The 25,378-nt window shown below is 45.8% G+C and overlaps 1 protein-coding gene across 3 annotated transcripts in view; it reads left to right on the top strand.

The window, feature by feature from the left end:
- Positions 1 to 25,378, top strand: part of nol4l (nucleolar protein 4 like) — a 113,966-nt gene that overhangs the window by 76,801 nt on the left and 11,787 nt on the right. For all 3 annotated transcript variants that reach the window (XM_062979176.1, XM_062979175.1, XM_062979177.1), the window contains exons 3-6: positions 17,141 to 17,412; positions 19,553 to 19,726; positions 20,336 to 20,527; positions 21,468 to 21,590. In XM_062979176.1, the coding sequence (XP_062835246.1) occupies positions 17,141 to 17,412; positions 19,553 to 19,726; positions 20,336 to 20,527; positions 21,468 to 21,590 (761 nt within the window). The remainder of the gene's footprint in view (positions 1 to 17,140; positions 17,413 to 19,552; positions 19,727 to 20,335; positions 20,528 to 21,467; positions 21,591 to 25,378) is intronic.

The following is a 25,378-nucleotide window of genomic DNA, read 5'->3' as shown; positions in this document are numbered from 1 at the left end:
GTCTGTCTGTGTGATTTTCTTACAGCAGCTGAGGATATGATCAGTGGTTTCGTCAGCTTCCTTGCACAGTCTGCATTTTGGGACACCAGCTGATTTTTCAATCTTGGCCTGAATTGCATTTGTCCTGATGGCTTGCTCCTGGGCTGCAAGGATCAGGCCTTCTGTCTCCTTCTTCAGGGTCCCATTCGTGAGCCAGAGCCAGGTCTTCTCCTTGTCAGCTTTTCCTTCCATTTTGTCAAGGAACTTTCCATGCAATGTTTTGTTATGCCAGCTGTCAGCTCTAGTTTGTAGTGCGGTTTTCTTGTACTGAATCTTTGTCTGCTGTGCTTTGAGGAGTTTCTGATTTTTGACTTCAATTAAAGCAGGTTCTTCACTTTGCTTTACATATTCTTCCAGGGCATGTTCTTCTTCTTTGACTGCTTGTTTTACTTGTAAGAGTCGTCTGCCACCAGATCTTAAGCTTAAAGCGGTAGAAAAGGAAGAAGCCTGAGGCTGTTAGGAATGGTGGGAGTTGAAGTCCAAAACACCTGGAGGGCCCAACTTTACCCATGTCTGAAAGGCAGACTAACAATGTGCATGTAATCGTTACCATCGCCAAACAGTCATAGATTTTTCCTGGAGGATTCAGGGAGGGCTGGTACAAGGAGGCTCCTTTCACGTTTGGGAGGCAGACCCAGAACAGGGCCACTTTGTCCTCCCGGCCCTCCGCCCAGCCGGCTCCGGCCACATTGCGGCCACAACGGCCGGCCGGCTTCTCCTCCTCCCCAAAGAGCCCATGCGGAGGGAGCACCGAGGTCTTGGTCTGCTTGGGAAGAAGGTAATGTCAGTGGTCTGGGTTCTTCGTTTTGCGTGAGTTAGGAGAGGCAGAAAAAATATGAAAGGTGCAGATACAGGATGGGCGACCCATGGCTTGAGAACAGAATATCTGGAAGGGGTCTTCAAGCCATACAGTGTGATGCGGCAGCTAAAAAGGCCAATGCAATTGTAGACTGCATCAACAGCTAGATAGTGTCTAGGGAAGTCATAGCCTCAACTCTCTTCTGCTTTGCTCGGACCTCGAATTGGTAACACTGTATCCGTTTTTGGGCAAAGCAATTGGATATGGATAAACTGGACGGTGATCGGAGAAAATCTGGAAACTATGAATCCCTGTGAAAAGCAGTTTTTAAGGAGTGGATATAGCATGGAAAAGAGTTGGGTTTAGTTTAGAAAACCTAAGTTTGAGAGGGGACGTGACAGCCATGCTTAAATGTAAATGCTGGAAATGGGCCCTGAGTCTTCTCAAGGAGATTGAGTGGTATATAAATAAAGGATTATTATTATTATTATTATTGATACAACGACATTGTATGACACAGCAAACAAGATAGATATGCTGGATTTCATATCACAAAATCACAAGTTGAACACTTCCCAAGTGTCTAGGACTGTGTGATGTATTTTCGGATGATGCGCGCAGATCCCAGTCGGGTGGCCTTTTGCGGCTGGCAGATCGTAATTTTGTCAATGTCTATTGTTTCCAAATACCGGCTGAGATCCTTTGGCACGGCACCCAATGTGCCCATCACCACCGGGACCACCTGTACTGGTTTCTGCCAGAGTCTTTGAAGTTCAATCTTGAGGTCCTGATAGCGGCTGAGTTTTTCCTGTTGTTTTTCGTCAATGCGACTGTCACCTGGGATGGCGACATCAATGATCCAAAGCTTTTTCTTTTCCACAACTGTGATGTCTGGTGTGTTGTGTTCCAGAACTTTGTCAGTCTGGATTTGGAAGTCCCACAGTATCTTTGCGTGCTCATTTTCCAATACTTTTGCAGGTTTGTGATCCCACCAGTTCTTTGCTGCAGGGAGGTGGTACTTGAGGCATAAGTTCCAATGAATCATTTGGGCCACATGGTTGTGCCTCTGTTTGTAGTCTGTCTGTGCAATTTTCTTACAGCAGCTGAGGATATGATCTATGGTTTCATCGGTTTCCTTGCACAGTCTGCATTTTAGGTCATCAGCTGATTATTATTATTATTATTATTATTATTATTATTATTATTATTATTATTATTATTAAAACTTGGGCTCTCTGGGTGTTTTGGACTCCAACTCCCACCTTTCCTAACAGCCTCAGGCCCTTTCCTTTTCAGCCTGGGCCTCAAGAGTATTGGTGGAGTCTCCTTTTTTGGAGGTTTTGCAACACAGGGGCAGGATGGCCATCTGTGGTGAGGGCTTTGATTGTGTCTCCTCACCTGGTAGAAGTGGGTTGGGCTTAGAGGCCACTTTTATGATTCTGTGATGCTGGTTTTCTATGGCACTGTCACAGGACTCTTTCCATCTGTGTTGTGAACAAAAACACACACTTGGTGTGATGTATGTTGTGTGCCCATTCCTTTATGCTTCTAGCTCAAGCCTCCGGTCCTCTCCGCAGGCCTTGCCCGCTTTGCTTTCCGTAATCTTCCCTGAGCCGCCCGGCGTTCCTTCACCCCTCCTTCCCTCCCTTTCTCTCTTCTCTCATCCCTTCTGCCAGTGAATAATTTATGGCGCTGCTCCGCATCTTGCCTGGCTGCTGTTTCAGCCGGAGAGGGGACGACAAAGATGATGATGATGATGATGCTCCGTCCGGCCGTCTGCTCCAAGCCAGACAATGTCCTCCGCCGGAAGCCCGGCTTAATGCAGGAAACCTTTGCGCCTCCTGTTTGTCTCCAAAGCCAGGCATGAGCGGCAAGCAAAGGGTGCTGGATCCATTAAAGCATGCTTGTCCCACAGACAGGACCCATGCCCTAATATTCATACTAGAGATGATTATTCTCTCCCCCATTCCATCACACGACGATTGGCGGGTTATTCCTGGAGCCCTTGAGGAGCCAATTGGTTATAGGCAGGGGTGGCTTTCCTTGGGCCACCGAATGACTGACTATACCGGGAGGATGCTGCTTGCATAAGCCCATTGTTCTCCGGAGTCAAAGGAGGCTTTTGTCTGCTTTGGGCTGGCAGTGGGACAGAGCCAGGAGCGAAGGAGGGAGCGAGCTTTAGTGAAATTTGACTTTCTCCTTGAGACAGCACAGCCTCCCTATCTTTTCTTTCCATTCAGACAGGAGGTGCTTGTGGTCCAAAAGCCAACCGGACCGTCCCACATTCGTTTGCAAAACAAGCAAATCATTGAAGGGCCATCCAGCCCAACAGTGTGGTGCAGCAGTTGAAAAAGCCAATGCAATTCTAGGTTGAATGCATTGTTGAAGGCTTTCATGGCTGGAATAACTGGGTTCTTGTGCGTGTTCCAGAAGCATTCTCACCTGACGTTTCACCCACATCTGTGGCAGGCATCTCTGAGGTTGTTGAGGTTTGTTGGAAACAAGGCACAACCTCTGAGGATGCCTGCCATAGATGCGGAAGAAACATCAGGAGAGAATGCTTCTGGAACATGGCCATACAGCCCTGAGGCAAGTGGGGTTTATATACCGTGTTTCCCCGAAAATAAGACAGTGTCTTATATTAATTTTTGACCCCAAAGATGCAATAGGTCTTATTTTCAGGGGATGTCTTATTTTCAGGGAAACAGGGTATATCTTTTCAATGCTAATCAAGGTGGCCAGTTATTATTAAAACTTGGGACCTCCTTCCAGGTGTTTTGGACTCCAACTCCCACCATTCCTAACAGCCTCAGGCCCTTTCCTTTTCAGCCTCGGCCGCTTAAGAGGTCCCAAGTTTGCCCATACCCGCGTTGGATGCTTCCTAACATGCCCTTGGCCTTTTCCTCCCTTTCTCCTCCTCCTCTGGCCTGAAACACCTTGCTTTTTGCCGTAATCCCTTGATTGTCTCTGGCAGGAGCGCAAGCCGTCTCCCAAGGGAAAGCGGGCTGGTGATCTTTGCACACCTGGCACCGAGGAGGAGGAGGAGGAGGAGGAGGATTCGGTTACCTTTCCGGCCTCACCATGGCTATGGCTGTGCGCGGCACCCCTCCCGTGCTGCCCTGGATTAGCAAGAAGGAGCCAGGCCGTTTGGGATCCTGGGGGGTAGCAATGGTCTCCCATTGGCCTGTGGGTCGGCCTGCCATTGGCCACCCGCGCAGGGAACGAGGGGGGCTCTGTTGCTGTGGCGCATCCGCCACCAGCCCGTGCCTCCCTCCACGGAGTAATGCGCCTTAATCCTTCGGAGAGGAGGCATCACTGGAGGAAGCTGGGAAAGAGAGGGGGGAGGATGGCATGCTGGGCTGCTTCTTGCAACGTTCCCCCGCACATATATGTATACATGTGTGCGCATGAATGCACACATTCAAGTGTATGCGCGCACACTTGCACATATGCATGCACACTCACACATGCATGCGCACACACTCACATTAATGCTCACTTGCACATGCATGCAAGGGCGTGCACACGCATTAATGCATACTTGCACATGCACATGCACATTAATGCACACTTTCACATGCCTGCATGCGCACACACTCACATTAATGCTCACTTGCACATGCATGCAAGTGCGTGCACACGCATTAATGCATACTTGCACATGCACATGCACATTAATGCACACTTTCACATGCCTGCACGCACACACACATGCATTAATGCACACTTGCACATGCATGCATGCACACACATGCACATTAATGCATACTGGCACATGTATGTGTGTGCACATATGCACATTAATGCACACTTGCACATGCATGCATGCACACACATGCACATTAATGCACACTTGCACATGCATGCATGTGCACACACGCGCATTAATGCACATGTGCATGCACACCCCACTGCAAAGTGTGTGTCACATGCTCACACTGTTTTATATGGCGCTGAATATCCACCCATAGAGTTGGAAGATACCTCCAGAGGCCATCTAGTCCAACCTCAGTCTGCCATGCAGGTCACAAACCAAGCAATCCCAACAGATGACCATCCAGACTCTGCTTAAAAGCTGCCAGAGAAGGGAGGAGATTCCTAGGAAGCATATTCCACTGCCAAACAGCTTTTTCCATCAGGAAGTTCTTTCTGATGTTGAGATAGGAATGTTTATTCTTGCCATTTGAATCCATTGCTCCCTTGTATTCTAGTCTCCAGAACAACAACAACAACAATTTTATTTGTTACCCGCTTCTCTTGGCTCGAGGCGGGTTACAGAATAATTAATACACATAAACATTGTAAAAATACTACAATGCGTGTATTAAAATGTTTTTCTATAATATACGTGTTAAAATGCACGGAACAGAGATTAAACAAAGGACACACATTTAAAATTCATGCTTAAAGACAGGCTGGGTAGTCATAATATATATTGTCGACGGCTTTCATGGTCAGAATCACTGGGGTGCTGTGAATTTTCAGATCTGTCTGGCCATGTTCCAGAAGCATTCTTTCCTGACCGTATCTGTGGCAGGCATGCTCAGAGGTTGTGAGATCTGTTAGAAACCAGGCAAGTGGGGCTTATATATCTGTGGAATAATGTCCAGGACGAGACTCTAGTCTGCCTGAGGCAAGTGTAAATGTTGCAGTTGGCCAGTTTGATTAGAATCGAATAGCCTTGCAGCTTCGGAGCCTGGCTGCTTCCTGCCTGGGGGAAATCCTTTGTTGGGAGGTGTTAGATGGACCTGATTGTTTCCTGTCTGGATCTCTCTTGTTTTCTGAATGTTGCAATTGGCCAGCTTGATTAGAATCGAATAGTCTTGCAACTTCGGAGCCTGGCTGCTTCCTGCCTGGGGGAAATCCTTTGTTGGGAGGTGTTAGATGGACCTGATTGTTTCCTGTCTGGGTCTCTCTTGTTATCTAAATGTTGCAATTGGCCAGCTTGATTAGAATTGAATAGTCTTGCAGCTTTGGAGCCTGGCTGCTTCTTGCCTGGGGGAATACTTTGTTGGGAGGTGTTAGCTGGACCTGATGGTTTTCTGTCTGGAATTTCTGTGTTCTGACATTGTTGTTGTTGTTGTGAGTTGTTGGACTGGGAAACATGCGGCCTGGGAGTCCAGTGGAGTGTCTTTAAACTGAGGATGGATGGCCATCTCTCAGGAGGGCTTGGGTTGTGCCTTCTTGCCTGGCACAAAGGAGGTTGGACTGGATAGCCTCTGGGGGTCCCTTCCAAGTCTATTAGATTACAGTAGAGTCTCACTTATCCAAGCTAAATGGGCCAGCAGAAGCTTGGTTAAGCGAATATCTCGGATAATAAGGAGGGATAAAGGAAAAGCCTATTAAACATCAAATTAGGTTATGATTTTACAAATAAAGCAGCAAAACATCATGTTATACAACAAATTTGGCAGAAAAAGTAGTTCAGTACGCAGTAATGTTATGTTGTAATTACTGTATTTACGAATTTAGCACCAAAATATCACGATATAATGAAAATATTGACTACAAAAATGGCTTGGATAATCCAGAGGCTTGGATAAGTGAGGCTTGGATAAATGAGACTCTACTGTATCTGTGGAATAATGTCCAGGACGAGAGAAAGAACTCTTGTCTGCCTGAGGCAAGTGTGAATGTTGCAATTGGCCAGCTTGATTAGAATCGAATAGCCTTGCAGCTTCGGAGCCTGGCTGCTTCCTGCCTGGGGCAATCCTTTGTTGGGAGGTGTTAGCTAGACCTGATGGTTTCCTGTCTGGAATTCCCCTGTTTTCTGACAGCGTTGTTGTTGTTATGAGGTCTTTGGGAAACTTTTGGGAAAGTCTCCTTCTCTGGATGTCTTTAAACTGAGGATGGATGGCCATCTCTCAGGAGGGCTTGGGTTGTGCCTTCCTGCCTGGCACAAAGGAAGTTGGACTGGATAGCCTCTGGGGATCCTTTCCAAGTCTATTAGATTATTAGCAATTGGAGCAATAGATCAAATTGCAGGACAAGCCACGTCAAGTCGAACTTCATCAGAATAAGAGCTGTTTGGTGCTGGAATATGCTCCGTGGGACCCTGTTGGAGTCTTTATAAACAGAGGCCGAGTTGGCTATCTGCCGGGAGGGTTTGGATTGTGTCTTCCTGCCCGGCACAAAGAGGTTGGTCCGGATGGCCTTTGGGGATCTCATCAACAACAGATAGTAGTAGTAGTAATAGTAGCATTCAGGGTCAGCTTTCCCTGCAGAGCCCTGGCCTGAGCCTTCAGAATTGGGGGGTGGGGGTTAAATGCAGGAAGGGGCCGGGGGCAAAATAAGCCGTTTAGGAGGCCCTTTGCAGATGGCGGATTGGGGGCAGGATAAGCGGGGGGGGGGGGGGGGGGAGCCCAGAACAGTAATAATACCCAGCCAGCGGCCTGACCCCGATTGTCCGGCTCTCTGAGCAAGAGGAAGTCATAAGAGGAAGTCAGCCTCTGGCCTCATTTGTTGTGCGTCCCCCCCCCCTCCCCAATTTCCTTGCACCATCTCCATTTAGTTCCCTTTGTTCAAAACCGGCCTTCTATGTGCATAAGAAGCAGCTGCTCAGGGCGAACCCTTTGCCCTCTCCCTTCCTGCAGCCCCACTTGTAGAAGACCCTAAAGGTCATCCAGTCTAACCCCTTTTATTCTGCCATGTCTTTATTTACAGTATTTATATTCTGCCCTTCTCAGGGCCGATCACAGAACATACATATGTGGCAAACATTCAGTGCTGTGTATACATTGACAAGACAGACAATTGTACATAGATAGAAGTGTGTGTGTGTGTGTGTGTGTGTGTGTGTATATATATATATATATATACACACACACACACACACACACTAGCTGTGCCCGGCCACGCGTTGCTGTGGCAAAGTGGTGGTGGTATTGGTTAAAAATTGTGTAATTTTTATTTGACGTTATTTGCATTTTTTTAATAAATTTTATTGTAAGTTATCTTTTTATTATATTTTATTATTTTCTTGTATTATTTTTAGTTATTTTCTGTTACAGTATTTTATTGTATTAATTTTTTTTAGTGTTTTTAATTATTTTTTAGTGTTTTTAATTGTTTTTTTATTAGCCTTCTAACTGGCAGCAATTGGATAAAAGCAATTATTCCTCTCTCTCTAATTAGGACTTTATTTTTCTTTTCTTTTTGTTGTATCAACCTAGAGGCGTGGATGACGGGTTGTGTTGTCAAATTTAGAGGTTGGGGGGCCTGTAGTTTTGTTGTTTTGTGGGTCACCGTGATATATATATATATATAGGCTTTTCCCATCTTTGGCAACTTGGAGGCTTGTGCTCAGTTCTGGCCACGGCGGGGTGTGTGTGTGTTGTCGCTTTCTTTGTGAACCTCCTCCTTTTGAGCGAATCGCCGGCATTTTCCTGGCATTTCCTTATGGGTGCCTTAAAATATCTCCCTGCTTTTGAGCAGTACCTATTTATCTACTCACATTTTGTGTGTTTGGGGAAATATTACTCCATCTCCCTGCCAAAGAGCTCTGTTCGTAAACTTCCTCTTTTTGATCGCATTGCTGGCATTTTCCTGGCATTTCCTTATGGGTGCCTTAAAATACCTCCCCGCTTTTAAGCAGTACCTATTTATCTACTCACATTTTGGGGGGGCTATTACTCCATCCCCCTCCCAAAGAGCTCTGTTCGTAAATTTCCACCTTTTGATTGAATTGCTGGCATTTTCCTGGCATTTCCTTATGGGTGCCTTAAAATACCTCCCCGCTTTTGAGCAGTACCTATTTATCTACTCACATTTTGTGTGTGTATGGGGGGGGCTATTACTCCATCTCCCTGCCTAAGAGCTCTGTTCGTAAACTTCCTCCTTTTGATCAAATTGCTGGCATTTTCTTATGGGTGCCTTAAACTACCTCCCCACTTTTAAGCAGTACCTATTTATCTACTCACATTTTGTGTGTTGGGGGGAATATTACTCCATCTCCCTGCCAAAGAGCTTTCTTTGTGAACTTCCTCCTTTTGATTGAATCGCCGGCATTTTCCTGGCATTTCCTTATGGGTGCCTTAAAATACCTCCCCGCTTTTAAGCAGTACCTATTTATCTACTCACATTTTGTGCGCGGGGGGGGGGGGGCTATTACTCCCTCTCCCTGCCTAAGAGCTCTGTTCATAAACTTCCTCGTTTTGATTGAATTGCTGGCATTTCCTTATGGGTACCTTAAAACACCTCCCTGCTTTTAAGCAGTACCTATTTATCTACTCACATTTTGTGCGCGGGGGGGGGGGGGGCTATTACTCCATCTCCCTGCCTAAGAGCTCTGTTCATAAACTTCCTCGTTTTGATTGAATTGCTGGCATTTCCTTATGGGTACCTTAAAACACCTCCCTGCTTTTAAGCAGTACCTATTTATCTACTCACATTTTGCTTCCAAACCGCTAGGTAGGCGGAAGCTGGGCTAAAGGCCAGGAGCTCACCCTGACCCGGGCTTCGAACTGTCAACTTCTTGATTGACAAGATATATTGCAGCTGGTGGTTTTAACCTGCTGTGCTAAAGCCCGGCAACTTTTAAAATATTCAAACATAGTGATTTAAACATAGGTGTGGAAACTATCCAGTCCAATCCCTTTATGCCAGGCAGGAAAAGCAAAATCAAAGCCCTCCTAACAGATGGCCATCCAGATTCTGGATGCAGGAGCCTTCAGCAGACTCTGAGGCAACAAAATATTCCATTGCTATCATGAAGTTCTTCCTAATGAAGTTCTTCCTAATTTCCTGCAACATGAATCGATGGATCCATAACCTGTTCTCTATGGCACTGCTTCTTAAAGTGTGGGTCCTAACCACAAATGGGGAACCCTAAGGTCACCAAAAAACGTATCCAGAGTAAAAGGTTTCTGAATGGCACTGCTTCACACGGATCTATGAGAAACAGCATGCAGTGTTTACAGTGGACTCTGCAGGAAATGCTCCAGCTGTACAGTATTCCACCACAAGACAAATCAGCCTGCTCAGCAAGCCTTGCACATACTGATTCAATTAGTAATGTTTGATTTCTATGCCAATTTTATATATGCAAATACACAGGGCAATGAGTGAAAAGTAATGCCTCCTCCTTCGTAACTTCTCAGAAGATGGCAGTCCTGGTCTGCGGCAGGTCCTGGCTTGTTCAGGAGACTCTCCTCTACAGTTCCATTTGGCAGGAAGCCTTGGCATTGAATGGTTGTGTTGTTAAAGTGTGAAGTATGGAACCCTGTGCAGATGGTCGGTCAATGTGACTTAAGCAATGTGCAGTTACTGAAATCTTGACAACAGAAGTTGTCACCCCAAAGGAGATTCATCAGAGAATGCAAGCTGATTATGGTGATTGTGTTGATGTGAGTACTGTGTGTCATTGGGTAAGTTTCAAGATGTTGAGGTGGGAACATCTGGCTTCTGTGACAGTAACCACCGAGTTTCACAAGGAAAAAGTTGACAGATTGATTTAGGATGATCGTCGTATCACTCAGAGAGAATTTTCAAGCATCATCGGCATTTCACAAGAGCGTGTGGGTCACATGATTGCTTTGCTTGGCTATCGGAAGATGTGTGCACGATGGGGACTGTGAGACGCCGGTTGTGGAAACAGAGTGTCGACTACTTGCGTGACGGCTTCAGAAAACTTGTTCATCGTTGGCAGAAATGTATCCAATTGTTTGGTGATGATGTGGAAAAGTGAATAGTGGTAGTTAAAGAGCACAGTCTAAGGATTATTTCTGCGTTTGATTTATTAAAATATCCCCATCCAAACCCAAGTAACAAAGGTTTTTGTTACTTTTCATTCAACCCTCGTATATATCTGTGCAATGATGTCCAGGGTGGGAGAAAGAACTCTTGTCTGTTTGAAGCAAGTGGAAATGTTGCAGCTGGCCACCTTGATTAGTATTAAATAACCTTGCAGCTTCAAAGCCTGTCAGCCATAGCAGAGCACTTGATGAACCAACCTGGAGACAGAATATTATTTGAGAACACAGACATGCTGGACCACTCTCACAACCGCCATGTCAGACGACACAAGAGAAGCCACTGAAATCCACAAGCACAATTTCAACATAAAGGAGGAAACCATGAAAATGAACCAAATCTGGCTACCAGTATTTTTTAAAAAAAATTAAAATCAGGACAGTAAATAAAGAACAACACTCAAAAAACAAGAGAATTCCAGACAGGAAACAATCAGGGCCAGTTTATTTATTTATTTATTTTATTTACAGTATTTATATTCCGCCCTTCTCACCCCGAAGGGGACTCAGGGCAGATCACATTACATATATAAGGCAAACATTCAATGCCTTTTAACATAGAACAAAGACAAACAAGCATAGGCTCCGAGCAGGGCTCGAACTCAAGACCTCCTGGTCAGAGTGATTTGTTGTAGCTGGCTGCAGCTGGTTGCTCAACAGCCTGTGCCACAGCCCGGCCCACCTCCCAACAAAGGATTCCCTCAGGCAGGAATCAGCCAGGCCATGAAGCTGTAAGGCTATTCAGTGCTAATCAAGCTGGCCAATGGCAACATTCACACTTGCCTCAAGCAGACAAGAGTTCTTTCTCCCACCTTGGACATTTCACAGATACATAAACCCCACTTGCCTAGTTTCCAACAGACAACACAATCTCTGAGGATGCCTGCCATAGATGTGGGAGAAATGACAGGAGAGAATGCTTCTGGAACATGATGATACAGCCCAGAAAACTACTGCAACCCTGTGGCTTAGTGGTTTGAGCCTTGGACTCTGAATCACTGGGTGACTTTATCCAAGTCCCACTCTCTCAGCCTCAGATAAAAACAAAGGCCAATCCCTATTTGAATAAACCTTGATAAGAAAGCTCTGAGAGAGGGTTGCCTTAGAATTGCCCTAAGTCTGAAATGACTTGAAGGCACGCATTGGGAACAACAACAAACTCTAGTCCAGCCCACAACAGTCTGATGGACCCTGACTTGTCCCTCTGCTTTTAAAAGTTTGCGGACCCCTGATCTGGACACTGGAATTCCTATGGATGCAGCCTAGAATTAAATCGGCCTCGGAGGAAGGAGAGAGCTGAGCATGTTTCCCAGTGGAGAGGAGAAGACCCCAATCCCCCCTTGCTTTGCATTGCATTTCCCTGGGGATGTGCAGAAGGGGCTTGCAAGCCGGAGAGGTGGCTTTCTTTTGGAGGCTGGGAAGAAGAGGTGGGGAGAGATGTGCGCGCACCACCGAGCCAAGCCCCTGCCCTCCTGCTCCCCACATGACGGATGCCAGGCCTGGAACGAATGTGGGGAGGGGGGAGGCAAGGCACGTAGGCGATCTCCATGGGAACGGGGGGGGGGCGCAATGGAGGGGAGACAGAGGCCGTGGTGATGGTGGCGCTGGCGCATCTTCGACAGGAGAGGCGGGCATCTGTGGCAGTGCTGCGGAGGGGGAACTGAGGCGGAGGGAATGGCAACGAGAGCCCCCAATGCTTCGGTCCCTCCAACAAAGGGAGCTTCTTGTGAGCACATGCCATGCTCAGCTCTGGTGCCGCACCTCTCCTTTGCCATGCGCTTCCTGCCTCTTGGCACACCCAGAAGGCACGGCATTCAGGCCTCACCCGAAATAATCCCATGTCCTGTTCCGGCCGCCACAATTCAAGAAAGATATTGAGAAATTGAAAAAGGTCCCAAAGAAGGGTGGCCAAAACAATCAAAGGTCTGAATCCCTAATAGGAGCAGCTAATTGGAACAGGGGAGGTTGAGGTAGGAGAAAAGGAGGCTGCGAGAAGGAGACGTGAGAGCTATGTGTAAACATGTGTAAGGATGCCACACTGAGAAGGATAAGTAAGAATGCCATGACAGCCATGTGTAAACATATGTAAGGATGCCATACTGAAAAGGATGCATAAGAATGCAATGAGAACCATGTGTAAACATGAGTAAGGATGCCATACTGAAAAGGATGTGTAAGAATGCCATGAGAGTCATGTGCAAACATGTATAAGGATGCCATGGGAGCCATGTGTAAATATGTGTAAAGATGCCATATTGAGAAGGATGTGTAAAGATGCCATGAGAGCCATGTGTAAACATGTGTAAGGATGTCAATATTGAGAAGGATGTGCAAGGATGTCATGAGAGCCATGTGTATACATGTGTAAGGATGCCATGAAAGCCATGTGTAAGGATGTCAGTATTGAGAAGGATGTGTATGGATGCCATGAGAGCCATGTGTAAGGATGTCAGTATTGAGAAGGATGTGTATGGATGCCATGAGAGCCATGTGTAAACATGCATAAGGATGCCATGAGAGCCATGTGTAAACATGTGTAAGGATACCATGAGAGCCATGTGTAAGGATGTCAGTATTGAGAAGGATGTGTATGGATGCCATGAGAGCCATGTATAAGGATGTCAGTATTGAGAAGGATGTGTATGGATGCCATGAGAGCCATGTGTAAACATGCATAAGGATGCCATGAGAGCCATGTGTAAACATGTGTAAGGATACCATGAGAGCCATGTGTAAGGATGTCAGTATTGAGAAGGATGTGTATGGATGCCATGAGAGCCATGTATAAGGATGTCAGTATTGAGAAGGATGTGTATGGATGCCATGAGAGCCATGTGTAAACATGCGTAAGGATGCCATGAGAGCCATGTGTAAACATGTGTAAGGATACCATGAGAGCCATGTGTAAGGATGTCAGTATTGAGAAGGATGTGTAAGGATGTCATGAGAACCATGTGTAAACATGCATAAGGATGCCATGAGAGCCATGTGTAAACATGTGTAAGGATACCATGAGAGCCATGTGTAAGGATGTCAGTATTGAGAAGGATGTGTAAGGATGTCATCAGAACCATGTGTAAACATGCATAAGGATGCCATGAGAGCCATGTGTAAACATGTGTAAGGATACCATGAGAGCCATGTGTAAGGATGTCAGTATTGAGAAGGATGTGTAAGGATGTCATGAGAACCATGTGTAAACATGCATAAGGATGCCATGAGAGCCATGTGTAAACATGTGTAAGGATACCATGAGAGCCATGTGTAAGGATGTCAGTATTGAGAAGGATGTGTATGGATGCCATGAGAGCCATGTGTAAGGATGTCAGTATTGAGAAGGATGTGTATGGATGCCATGAGAGCCATGTGTAAACATGCATAAGGATGCCATGAGAGCCATGTGTAAACATGTGTAAGGATACCATGAGAGCCATGTGTAAGGATGTCAGTATTGAGAAGGATGTGTAAGGATGTCATGAGAACCATGTGTAAACATGCGTAAGGATGCCATACTGAGAAGGATGTGAAAGGATGCCATGGGAGCCATGTGTAAACATGCGTTAGGATGTCATGAGAGCCATGTGTAAACAAGCGTAAGCATGCCATACTGAGAAGGATGTGTAAGGATGCCATGCTTTCTGCTGCTCCGGACACTAGGACACAATAGCGCAATGGGTTCAAATTGCAGGGAAAGAGATTCCACCTAAATATTAGGAAGAAATTTCTGGCAGTAACAACTGCCTTGGAGTCCAGTGGAATCTCTTGAATGGACGTTTGAAAACAGAGGCTGGATGGACATCTGTCGTCCATCTGTGGACTTTCTCATCTCTGCTCCAGTGTGAAAGTTACACCAGTGGATCATTCAACCTTGGTAGCTCCCTGTATTAAGGAAAGGCAGGGCTGCTTTTTGCTTAAAGCACGTGTTTGCTAGAGACTCATATTTGAGTCCAGATACACCTGAATCTCCACCCAATTTTTAAATATTTGGCTTGTAAACACACAAAAACCCACCCAAGACTGCCACGGGTGGAAGCTTGGGTCTTCCCATTCTCTGTTATATATCACATACATACACATACATAACTAGTGTTGCATCCACACTGCAGAATCAATGCAGTTTGTCCCTCTTTGGACTGCCATGGCTCAGTGACAAGGAATCCCGGCCATTGCAGCTTCCATAACATTGATCCAAGGCAAAGTGGATTCATTCTACAGTAGAGATGCACCCTAAGGTTTTCTTTTCTCTGGTGTTCTTACACTTTTATTTCTAAAGAAGGAATTCTAAGTTGCTGTGAGTTTTCCAGGCTGTATGGCTATGTTCCAGAAGCATTTTCTCCTGACGTTTCCACATCTGAGGCAGGCATCCTCAGAGGTTGTGAGGTTTGTTGGAAACTAGGCAAGTGGGGTTTATATATCTGTGGAATGATGTCCATGGTGGGAGAAAGAACTCTTTGTCTGTTGGAGGCCTCACAACCTCTGAGGATGCCTGCCATAGATGTGGGCGAAATGTCAGGAGAGAATGCTTCTGGAACATGGCCATATAGCCTGGAAACGTAGTGATTCCAGCCATGAAAGTCTCCCATCCCCATCATAATTACAATTATACTCCTCGACCTTTTGTACTGGTCTCTCTTTTCCTGATTACTTGATATTAATTCAGGGCTCCTCCCTATCCAATGTGACCTTAAATGAATCTATTGCACTTCATCTATTTAAAAAAATTGTAACTCATAATGTGCACCTTATTTATCCACTATTGCAACCTCATTGTTTTTAATTCAATGTTTTAATACCGTGTTGTGTATTTTCGGTTGCTGCGTATATATTATTATTGGTTTTTGTTAGGGTTTTTGTTCTTTGATGTTTCATATTTTATTTTATCATTGTTTTGTATCTGATTTTGCTGTGAGCTGCCCCGAATCCCCTTCGGGGGAGATGGAGGCAGGATATAAATAAATTTATTATTATTATTATTATTATTATTATTATTATTATTATTTTATTATGACACAGCAAACAAGATAGATATGCTGGATTTCATATCACAAAATCACAAGTCAAACACTTCCCAAGTGTCTAGGACTGTGTGATGTATTTTCGAATGATGCGTGCAGATCCCAGCAGGGTGGCCTTTTGCAGTTGGCAGATCGTAATTTTGTCAATGTCTATTGTTTCCAAATGCCGGCTGAGATCTTTTGGCACGGCACCCAATGTGCCCATCACCACCGGGACCACCTGCACTGGTTTCTGCCAGAGTCTTTGCAGTTCAATCTTGAGGTCCTGATAGCGGCTGAGTTTTTCCTGCTGTTTTTCGTCAATGCGACTGTCACCTGGGATGGCGACATCAATGATCCAAACCTTTTTCTTTTCCACAACTGTGATGTCTGGTGTGTTGTGTTCCAGAACTTTGTCAGTCTGGATTCGGAAGTCCCACAGTATCTTTGCATGTTCATTTTCCAATACTTTTGCAGGTTTGTGATCCCACCAGTTCTTTGCTGCTGGCAGGTGGTACTTGAGGCATAAATTCCAATGGATCATTTGGGCCACATAGTTGTGCCTCTGTTTGTAGTCTGTCTCTGCGATTTTCTTACAGCAGCTGAGGATATGATCAATGGTTTCGTCGGTTTCCTTGCACAGTCTGCACTTTGGGTCATCAGCTGATTTTTCAATCTTGGCCTTAATTGCATTTGTCCTGATGTCTTGCTCCTGGGCTGCAAGGATCAGGCCTTTGTCTCCTTCTTCAGGGTCCCATTCGTGAGCCAGAGCCAGGTCTTCTCCTTATCAGCTTTTCCTTCAATTTTGTCAAGGAACTTTCCATGCAATGTTTTGTTGTGCCAGCTGTCAGCTCTAGTTTGTAGTGCGGTTTTCTTGTACTGGTTTTTTGTCTGCTGTGCAGTGAGGAGTTTCTGATTTTTGACTTCAATCAAAGCAGGTTCTTCACTTTGCTTTACGTATTCTGCCAGGGCATGTTCTTCTTCTTTGACTGCTTGTTTGACTTGTAAGAGTCCTCTGCCTCCTGATCTTCTAGGCAGATAGAGCCGGTCAACATCACTGCGAGGGTGCAGTGAATGAAAGTTCTCAACTACACAAGAAATTCTAAACTTGCAGCAAATGTAATGCACACTTTTTGTGGCCAAATTACAAAGACTGCGCATTGCATTCGGCAACACTTTTTTTTTTTTGGTTTCAAGGTCTTGTAAATTGAGGTGTGCATTAAGAGTCAGTGACAAATTAGACTCGAATCAATGCGCGTGTGTGCTGTGATGCTACTGCTATACTATATATGTGCTGGGTTGCTTATGCTGAGAGCACGGCAAGTGTGTGGCTGCATTGAATTTCTTTTCTCCGAATTTGGGCATGCATGACACCAGTATTGTTCCGCACAGAAAAGAGGTTCGTATTGTTGAGTGGGCATCACTGACTCTTTTTCTTTCAGGAAGAACTCATGAGTAGGAAGGAAAGTCTTGGGCCAAACTCTTGCTCCTGCAGTGTGGCATTGTGGCCATTTCGGCTCCAGGTAACGGAGCTTCCCTTCTTCTTCTTCTCTTTGCAGACGACTCCTCGTCGGAGAGCTGCAGCGGGAACGGCTCCTCCACCCTGAACCCGTCCACCTCCAGCAGCACGCAGGGGGATGCCGCCTACCCGGAGGTGAACGGGAATGGCGCCGCCGCCCCCATGGACTTCAGCACCGCCGCCGAGGACCAGCCCATCAACCTGTGTGACAAGTTGGCGCCGGCACACATCGCCCCCTCCTTCACGCCCGACGGGTGCAGCGCCGATGGCCTGCGGAGCCGGGCCAAGTATGGGCCCAAAAGCACGGCAGAGGTGCGTCGGAGGGAGAGGGAGGAAGGAGATGTACAGAATACCAGAACCTTCTCTTTAGCCCATTCATATAGGGGCTCTCACATACCAGAGGATAATTGAGGTTTTATGGCTGGCCCATTTTTATGGCTGGCATCTGTTCTTTGTCAGCCCACCGGAGATGTCAAAAATTGGAGACCATGCTAGCCAAGGGCCCTAGCAGTGGAAGAGCCACTGTGGATTATGATAAAATAGAATCCCACAATAGCCATCCAGTGCAACCCCCTTCAGCCAGGCAGGAAGACACAATCTGAGCCCTCCCAATAGATAGCCATCCAGCCTCTGTTTCAAAACCTCTATCACATTACCAGGCTGTGTATTCTGATGTCATAGCAGCATTGAATAACAGTTGGAAGAGTACCTTAAGGCCATCCAGTCCAACCCCCTTCTGCCAGGTAGGAAGACATAATCTGAGCCCTCCCAACAGATGGCCATCTAGCCTGTTTCAAAATATCTTATCACATTACCAGGCTGTGTATTCTGATGTCACAGCAGCATTGAATAACAGAGTTGGAAGACTATCTTAAGGCCATCCAGCCCAACCCCCTTCTATCAGGTGGGAAAACACAATCCAAGCCCTCCCAACAGATGGCCATCCAGCCTGTGTTTCAAAATGCCTTGTCACATTAATAGGCTGTGTATTCTGATGTCACCGCAGCATTGAATAACAGAGTTGGAAGACTATCTTAAGGCCATCCAGTCCAAGCCATCCAATCCAAGCCCTCCCAACAGATGGCCATCCAGCCTGTGTTTCAAAATGCCTTGTCACATTACTAGGCTGTGTATTCTGATGTCATAGCAGCATTGAATAACAGAGTTGGAAAAAAAAATAAAAAAAAATAACAGAGTTGGAAGACTATCTTAAGGCCATCCAGTCCAAGCCCCTTCTATCAGATAGGAAGACACAATCCGAGCCCTCCCAATAGATGGCCATCCAGCCTCTGATTCAACTCCTCTATCACATTACCAGGCTGTGTATTCTGATGTCATAGCAGCATTGAATAACAGTTGGAAGAGTATCTTAAGGCCATCCAGTTCAACCCTCTTCAGCCAATCAGGAAAACATAATCTGAGCCCTCCCAAAAGATGGCCATCCAGCCTCTTTCAAAATACCTTATCACATTACCAGGCTGTGTATTCTGATGTCATAGCAGCATTGAATAACAGAGTTGGAAGAGTACCTTAGGGCCATCCAATCCAACTCTCTTCAGCTAGGCAGGAAGACACAATCTGAGCCCTCCCAACAGATGGCCATCCAGCCTGTTTCAAAACCTCTATCACATTACCAGGCTGTGTATTCTGATGTCATAGCAGCCTTGAATAACAGTCAAAACAGTAACTTAAGGCCATCCAGTCCAACCCCCTTCAGCCAGGCAGGAAGACACAATCTGAGCCCTGTCGACAGGTGAGCAGTCAGCCACTGGTTCGTAAAATATATAGAATATGGATACAGGAATACACAGTTAGTTAATGCATTCCCAAAAGGTGGGTCATTTGGGATCCAAGACCACCAGGAAATTTAGGAAGTCAGTTCCATAGCCGAACAGTTTTACCATCATGAATGCTTTCATAGAATCATAGAGGTGGAAGGGACCCCAGGTCATCCAGTCCAACCCCCTTCATCCAGGCAGGAAGAGACAATCCAAGCCTTCCTGACAGATGGGCATCCGGCCTGTTTAATACCCTCCAAAGGAGGAGACTGCTAGACAGGTAGAATATTCCACTCTCAAACAGCTCTGACCATCAGGAAGTTATTCCTAATGTTGAGGTGGAATCTCTTTTCCTACAATTTGAGCTACAATTTGTTTGTGATTCCTTTATTTTATCACTTTTAAACTTATTTATTATGCAATGCTTTTGACACGAAATAAATAAATTTGAACCTATTGGTCCATTGACCATTTTGGTGGCCCTTCTCTGGGCACATTCCATCTTGTCCATCTCTTTCCTGAATTGTGAAGCCCAGAACTGGACACAGGGCTATTATTCCAAGTGAGAAGGTCTGGCCAATGTGGGACTACTCAATGAGGCCGGAGTGATGGGTCCATGCCCAAGGAGAGATACAATGATGGGCAGTGGTTCCAATTCTCTGCCTCTTCCCCAGTCTCCTCCGTACAGCTCCGGCAGTTACGACTCGGTCAAGACAGAGGTTGAAGACCTGACCATCGGAAGGGCTCCCGCCGCGGATGATGACGACGACGACCACGACGACCACGAAGACAACGACAAGATGAACGACTCGGAAGGGATGGACCCAGAGCGGCTAAAGGCCTTCAACGTATGGGCACAAAAGTCTACATCGGGGCAAAGGGGTCTCAAAGGGTGGTCTTGTTGATGGCGCGGAGACTTGTTTATTTTTATTTATTTATTTATTTACAGTATTCATATTCCGCCCTTCTCACCCCGAAGGGGACTCAGGGCAGATTACAACGAACACATATATGGCAAACATTCAATGCCAACAGACAAACAACATACAGTAGACAGACTCAGAGGCATTTTTTAACATTTTTCCAGCTTCACGATTCCGGCCACAGGGGGAGCTGTTGCTTCACCGTCCAGTAGTGGCTGTACTTCCTCATTCCTTTCCTCGTGTTTTGCTGGCCGTTTTATGGTGTTGTAAATTAGTTAAATTAGCCTCCCGCATAAAGCGTACCTAAATTTCCCTACTTGACAGATGCAACTGTCTTTCGGGGCTGCATAGGTCAACAGCAAGCCGGGCTATTTAATGGTCGGGGGCTTAACCCGACCCGGGCTTCGAACTCATGACCTCTCGGTCAGTAGTGATTTATTGCAGCTGGTTACTAGCCAGCTGCGCCACAGCCCGACTTGAAGACCTCCAATGTACTCCCTGTCACACAGTCTTGTTTTCCCCTTGTCTCTGCAGATGTTCGTCCGCCTTTTTGTGGACGAGAACCTGGACCGCATGGTCCCCATCTCCAAGCAGCCCAAAGAGAAGATCCAGGCCATCATCGAATCCTGCAGCCGGCAGTTCCCCGAGTTCCAGGAACGAGCTCGCAAACGCATCCGCACTTACCTCAAATCCTGCCGCCGCATGAAGAAGAATGGCATGGAGATGGTGAGTTTTCGGACCCCTCCCTCGTCCCTTTTAGCAACTCCGTTCCTTCCCACCATATCTCAACCTCTTCTGTTTCCTCATGTTTTCCTCACTGGATGAGGGCTTTGCATCCTCCTTGTGAGAGTTTTTCAGCACTGGAAAAACTCAGCCACCAAAGTCCAATTCTTGTTCATTTTTACTCTGGTATCACACATTACCCACATTAATAGCATATCTAAATCTACCTGTAATGGTACTTTGAATATTTTTTTTCTATTGTTTTCATTATCTTTTCCCATTGGACATTCCCGGCACAATTACTATACAGAACAACAAATAAATATTTATTTATTTACAGTATTTACATTCCGCCCTTCTCACCCCGAAGAGGACTCAGGGCGGATCACATTGCACACATAAAGGCAAACATTCAATGCAATAATTTATTTATTTACAGCATTTATATTCCGCCCTTCTCACCCCGAAGGGAGCTCAGGGCAGATCACATTACACATATAGGCAAACATTCAATGCAATAATTTATTTATTTACAGCATTTATATTCCGCCCTTCTCACCCCGAAGGGAGCTCAGGGCAGATCACATTACACATATAGGCAAACATTCAATGCCTTTTAACATAGAACAAAGACAAGACAAACATAGGCTCCGAGCGGGCCTCGAACTCATGACCTCCTGGTCAGAGTGATTCATTGCAGTGATTCATTGCAGCTGCTCTACAGCCTGTGCCACAGCCCGAGCCCACAGAACTGAGACAGATGCAGGCACAGGCTGGCCTCGAACTCATGCCCTCTTGGTCAGAGTGATTTGTTGCAGCTGCCTGCTAACCAGTCTGCGCCACAGCCCGGCCTATGTGTTGGCATTGTGGAAAAAGTAAGAGATGGCATTCTCACATGTGGGAGTGTCCAAACCTTCCTGACCTTCTTTCCCTGTGCTTCCAGACCAGGCCCACTCCGCCCCACCTGACCTCAGCCATGGCCGAGAACATCCTTGCGGCAGCCTGCGAGAGCGAGACGCGGAAAGCAGCCAAGAGGATGCGGCTGGAGATCTACCAGACGTCGCAGGTAAGAGCCCCACAATGAGAGTGGTGGGACGGTCAGCCCTAAAGCTAGCAACGTGTTTCTTTTGTGCTTTGAAAAACCAACATACACCTCACTGCTTGACTGAGAGCAAGAGCCAGGCACATGGAGCAAGCGTGCCATTGTTGTATTATTATAATCCAACCTTTTGCGCTTGGTGTGTCAAAATTCACTAAAAAACCTAGCATGACTTGGGTGGTGTGTCACTTCGAGAGAGAAAAATATAGCTTAAATAACAAAAATATATAATTGTAATATATAACTGTATTTAATAAATCAAAGACTATTTACTACCATTATTTCCATGTACAACAATCTATGGTACCTCTTGCAATTTCCACGCTGATTTCTCTCTATTGTAGTTTCAATGTAGTCATGAATAATGAATAATAGAATAATAATATAATACAGTAGAGTGTCACTTATCCAACACTCGCTTATCCAACGTTCTGGATTATCCAACGGATTTTTGTAGTCAATGCTTTCAATATATCGTGATATTTTGGGGCTAAATTCATAAATCTCTAAAACCAGGACAGTAAATAAACAGGGGAATTCCACACAGGAAATAATCAGGGCCAGCTAACACCTCCCAACAAAGTATTCCCATCATTAAAGTCTGGCAAATCCTGTTTCCTCAGGGCCACAGACAGTAGAAGCACATAAAATATCGCAAACAACACCACTCTGAAAACAAGGGAATTCCAGACAGGAAACAATCAGGGCCAGCTAACACCTCCCAACAAAAAATTCACTCAGGGAGGAAACAGCCAGGCTTTAAAGCTGCAAGGCCATTACATCCTAATCATTTTTCCTAATTGCAGCATTCATACTTGCCTCCAACAGACAAAAAAAAACCAATCAGAAATATTGTATATTTACAACCTTTAGGAAATAATATCCCCTGATGGCGCAGCGTGTTAAAGCGCTGAGCTGCTGAACTTCTGGACCGAAAGGCCGCAGGTTTGAATTGGGGGAGCGGAGAGAGCCCCCACTGTTAGCCCCAGCTTCTGCCAACCCAGAAGTTCAAAAACATGCAAATGTGAGTGCATCAATAGGTACTGCTCCGGTGGGAAGGTAACGCCGCTCCATGCAGTCATCCCACATGACCTTGGAGGAGTCTACGGACAACGCCGGCTCTTCGGCGTAGAAATGCAGATGAGCACCAACCCCCAGAGTCAGACATGACTGGACTTAATGTCTGGGGGAAACGTTTACCCTTTACCTTAACTACCACCATTTCCTCAATACTTTCTTTCCCATACCACCATACTTCGCCACAGCAACGCGTGGCCGGGCACAGCTAGTATATATATAAAAGAGTGATGGCATCAGGGCAGCGGACAAAACAACAAAACTACAGGCCCCCCCAACCTTGAAATTTGACAACACAACCCATCATTCACAGCTCTAAGTTGATACAACAAAAAGAAAAGAAAAATAAAGTCCTAATTAGAGGGAGAGGAATAATAGTTTTTATCCAATTGCTGCCAGTTAGAAGGCTAAGCTCCGCCCACTTGGTCTCCTAGCAACCTACTCACCCCAGGGGACAGGCAGAGTTAGGCCTCACTTAGGCCTCTTCCACAGATTATCAGATTTTAACTGGATTATATGGCAGTGTAGACTCAAGGCCCTTCCAAACAGCTATATGACCCATTTAGAATCTTATATTATCTGCTTTGAATTAGATTATCTTGACTCCACACTGCCATATAATCCACTTCAGTGTGCATACTAAACATAAAGACAACCATACAACAGACATTCAATACCACCACTACCTCAACAATTTCTCACCAATACCACCAGACAACGCCACAGCAACGCGTGGCCAGGCACAGCTAGTATTATTCTATAAGTCTTATGATTTTATGCTTGGTTCAATGCTATGAACTCCTGGGAGTTGTAGCTTTACATGATCTTCACCTTCTCTGCCCAAGAGCGCTGGTGGCTCACCAAACTACAAAGCCCAGGATTCCATAGCATTCACTTATTGCAGTTAATGTGGGATCAAGCTGTGTTCGTTCTCCAGTGTAGAATCGGCGCTGAGATCTAGGAACCCTAGATCTTCCCAACTACATTTCTTCTTCTTCTCCAAAACCAGTATGCTCTGCAGAGGGTGAACTGCCCAAGGTTGCCCAGTGGGTTACCATGGCTGATTATGGAAACCTGGGACAGAATCCTGGCCAACGGTTAAGCCTTGCAGCATCTCCGTTCTTTATATCCACATGTAAAATGTAATAGATTTTGGGGCCACTGATGGCACACCAGGCAATAAAGAGCTCCAAAGAATATGCTCTCCCGTCCACCACCCCAATTTGGGATCCCTTCTAGGCTTGTGCATGGATTCATAGTGGTGGGTTCCCTTCATCCTATCCAACTTACTTGGCCATAATGGTAAGGGCCCAGCCATCACATTTTTTGGCCATTACGAGACCACCCAGCAGCCGATTACAACTCCTACCCTTTTCGGCATCACGCGGCTCGAGAAGAAGTTGCTGCGTGTTGTTCGCACAGGTTTTTGTTTGAGTCCTGCCTGTTGGGCCAATCTGAATAGAAGAAGGGCGTTATGTGTCTTATGCCATTCCTTAACCCCATTAGTCAAACCCAGACTTGCTTGAAGGCAAGAAAAGAAAGGGTCCCAGGAAGGGTGCTTCCTTAACCCTGTTCCTCAAAACCAGACTCCCTTGAAAAGAAAGGTTTTTAGACAAATGGGTCTAATTTACATTTGTTTTTAAATGTTATAATGCATTTTAATCATGTATTTTTATAGTTTTAATTGATGATATGTACTGTTTTTGTTTTATTGTTATGTTCTTGGCATTAAATGTTGCCAACTGTTGTAAGCCGCACTGAGTCCCCGCAGGTGAGAAGGGCGGGGTATAAATGCCGGAAATAAATAAATAATAAATAAATAAGTATCCCAGGAATGGAAAGGGGAGCCTTGTAAGTTCCGCATTGCTGGGTTGCTGTATGTTTTCCGGGCTGTATGGCCACTAACCTTTAAGGCCTTACATGGTTTGGGGCCGGCGTACCTGAGGGTCCGCTTATCCCCCTACCAACCCCAGAGATTACTTTGGTCCGAAAACCAAAATTTGCTTGAAGTCCCTAACATACGGACTTATCATTTGTCTTCTACTAGGCAGAGAGCCTTCTCGATTGTAGCCCCTCATTTATGGAATGCCTTGCCAGCTGAAACTCAAACTCTCCGAGACCTACTTGCCTTTCGGAAAGCCTGCAAAACCTTGCTCTTCCGACAAGCTTCCGATGGGTGAAAAACTTGGGGCTATGTCTGTTTTTATTGTTATTTTAAAGCTAAGTGTATTGTTTTAATCTATTTCTGTAAACTGCTCCGAGCCAAACTGGGAGTAGTGGTATACAAGTCTAATAAATAAATAAATGTTCCAGAAGTATTCTTTCCGGATGTTTCGCCCACATCTATGGCAGGCATCCTCAGAGGTTGTGAGGTATGCCTGGCATAAATGTGGGTGAAACGTCAGGAGGGAATGCTTCTGGAACATGGCCATACAGCCCGGAAAACACACAACAACCCTGTGATCCTGGCCATGAAAGCCTTTGACAACACAATCCCCATTGCTTCCAATTTGGACTGGATGGCCCGTGAGGTCTCTTCCAACTCTACTATTCTAATTGGCTAGATCTTCCCGGATCTTTGGGTTGGCTGCCTAGCCAAAAACATATATTTCCATTAGCTGATTTTCGGGAGGCTTCCAAAACATGGATCTGGGTGCCCAACGAAATTTGTGTGCCAA

This window comes from Anolis carolinensis, chromosome 4 (genome assembly GCF_035594765.1).
Source record: "Anolis carolinensis isolate JA03-04 chromosome 4, rAnoCar3.1.pri, whole genome shotgun sequence".
NCBI lineage: Eukaryota > Metazoa > Chordata > Lepidosauria > Squamata > Dactyloidae > Anolis > Anolis carolinensis.
This window is presented reverse-complemented; position numbering and strand designations above follow the sequence as displayed.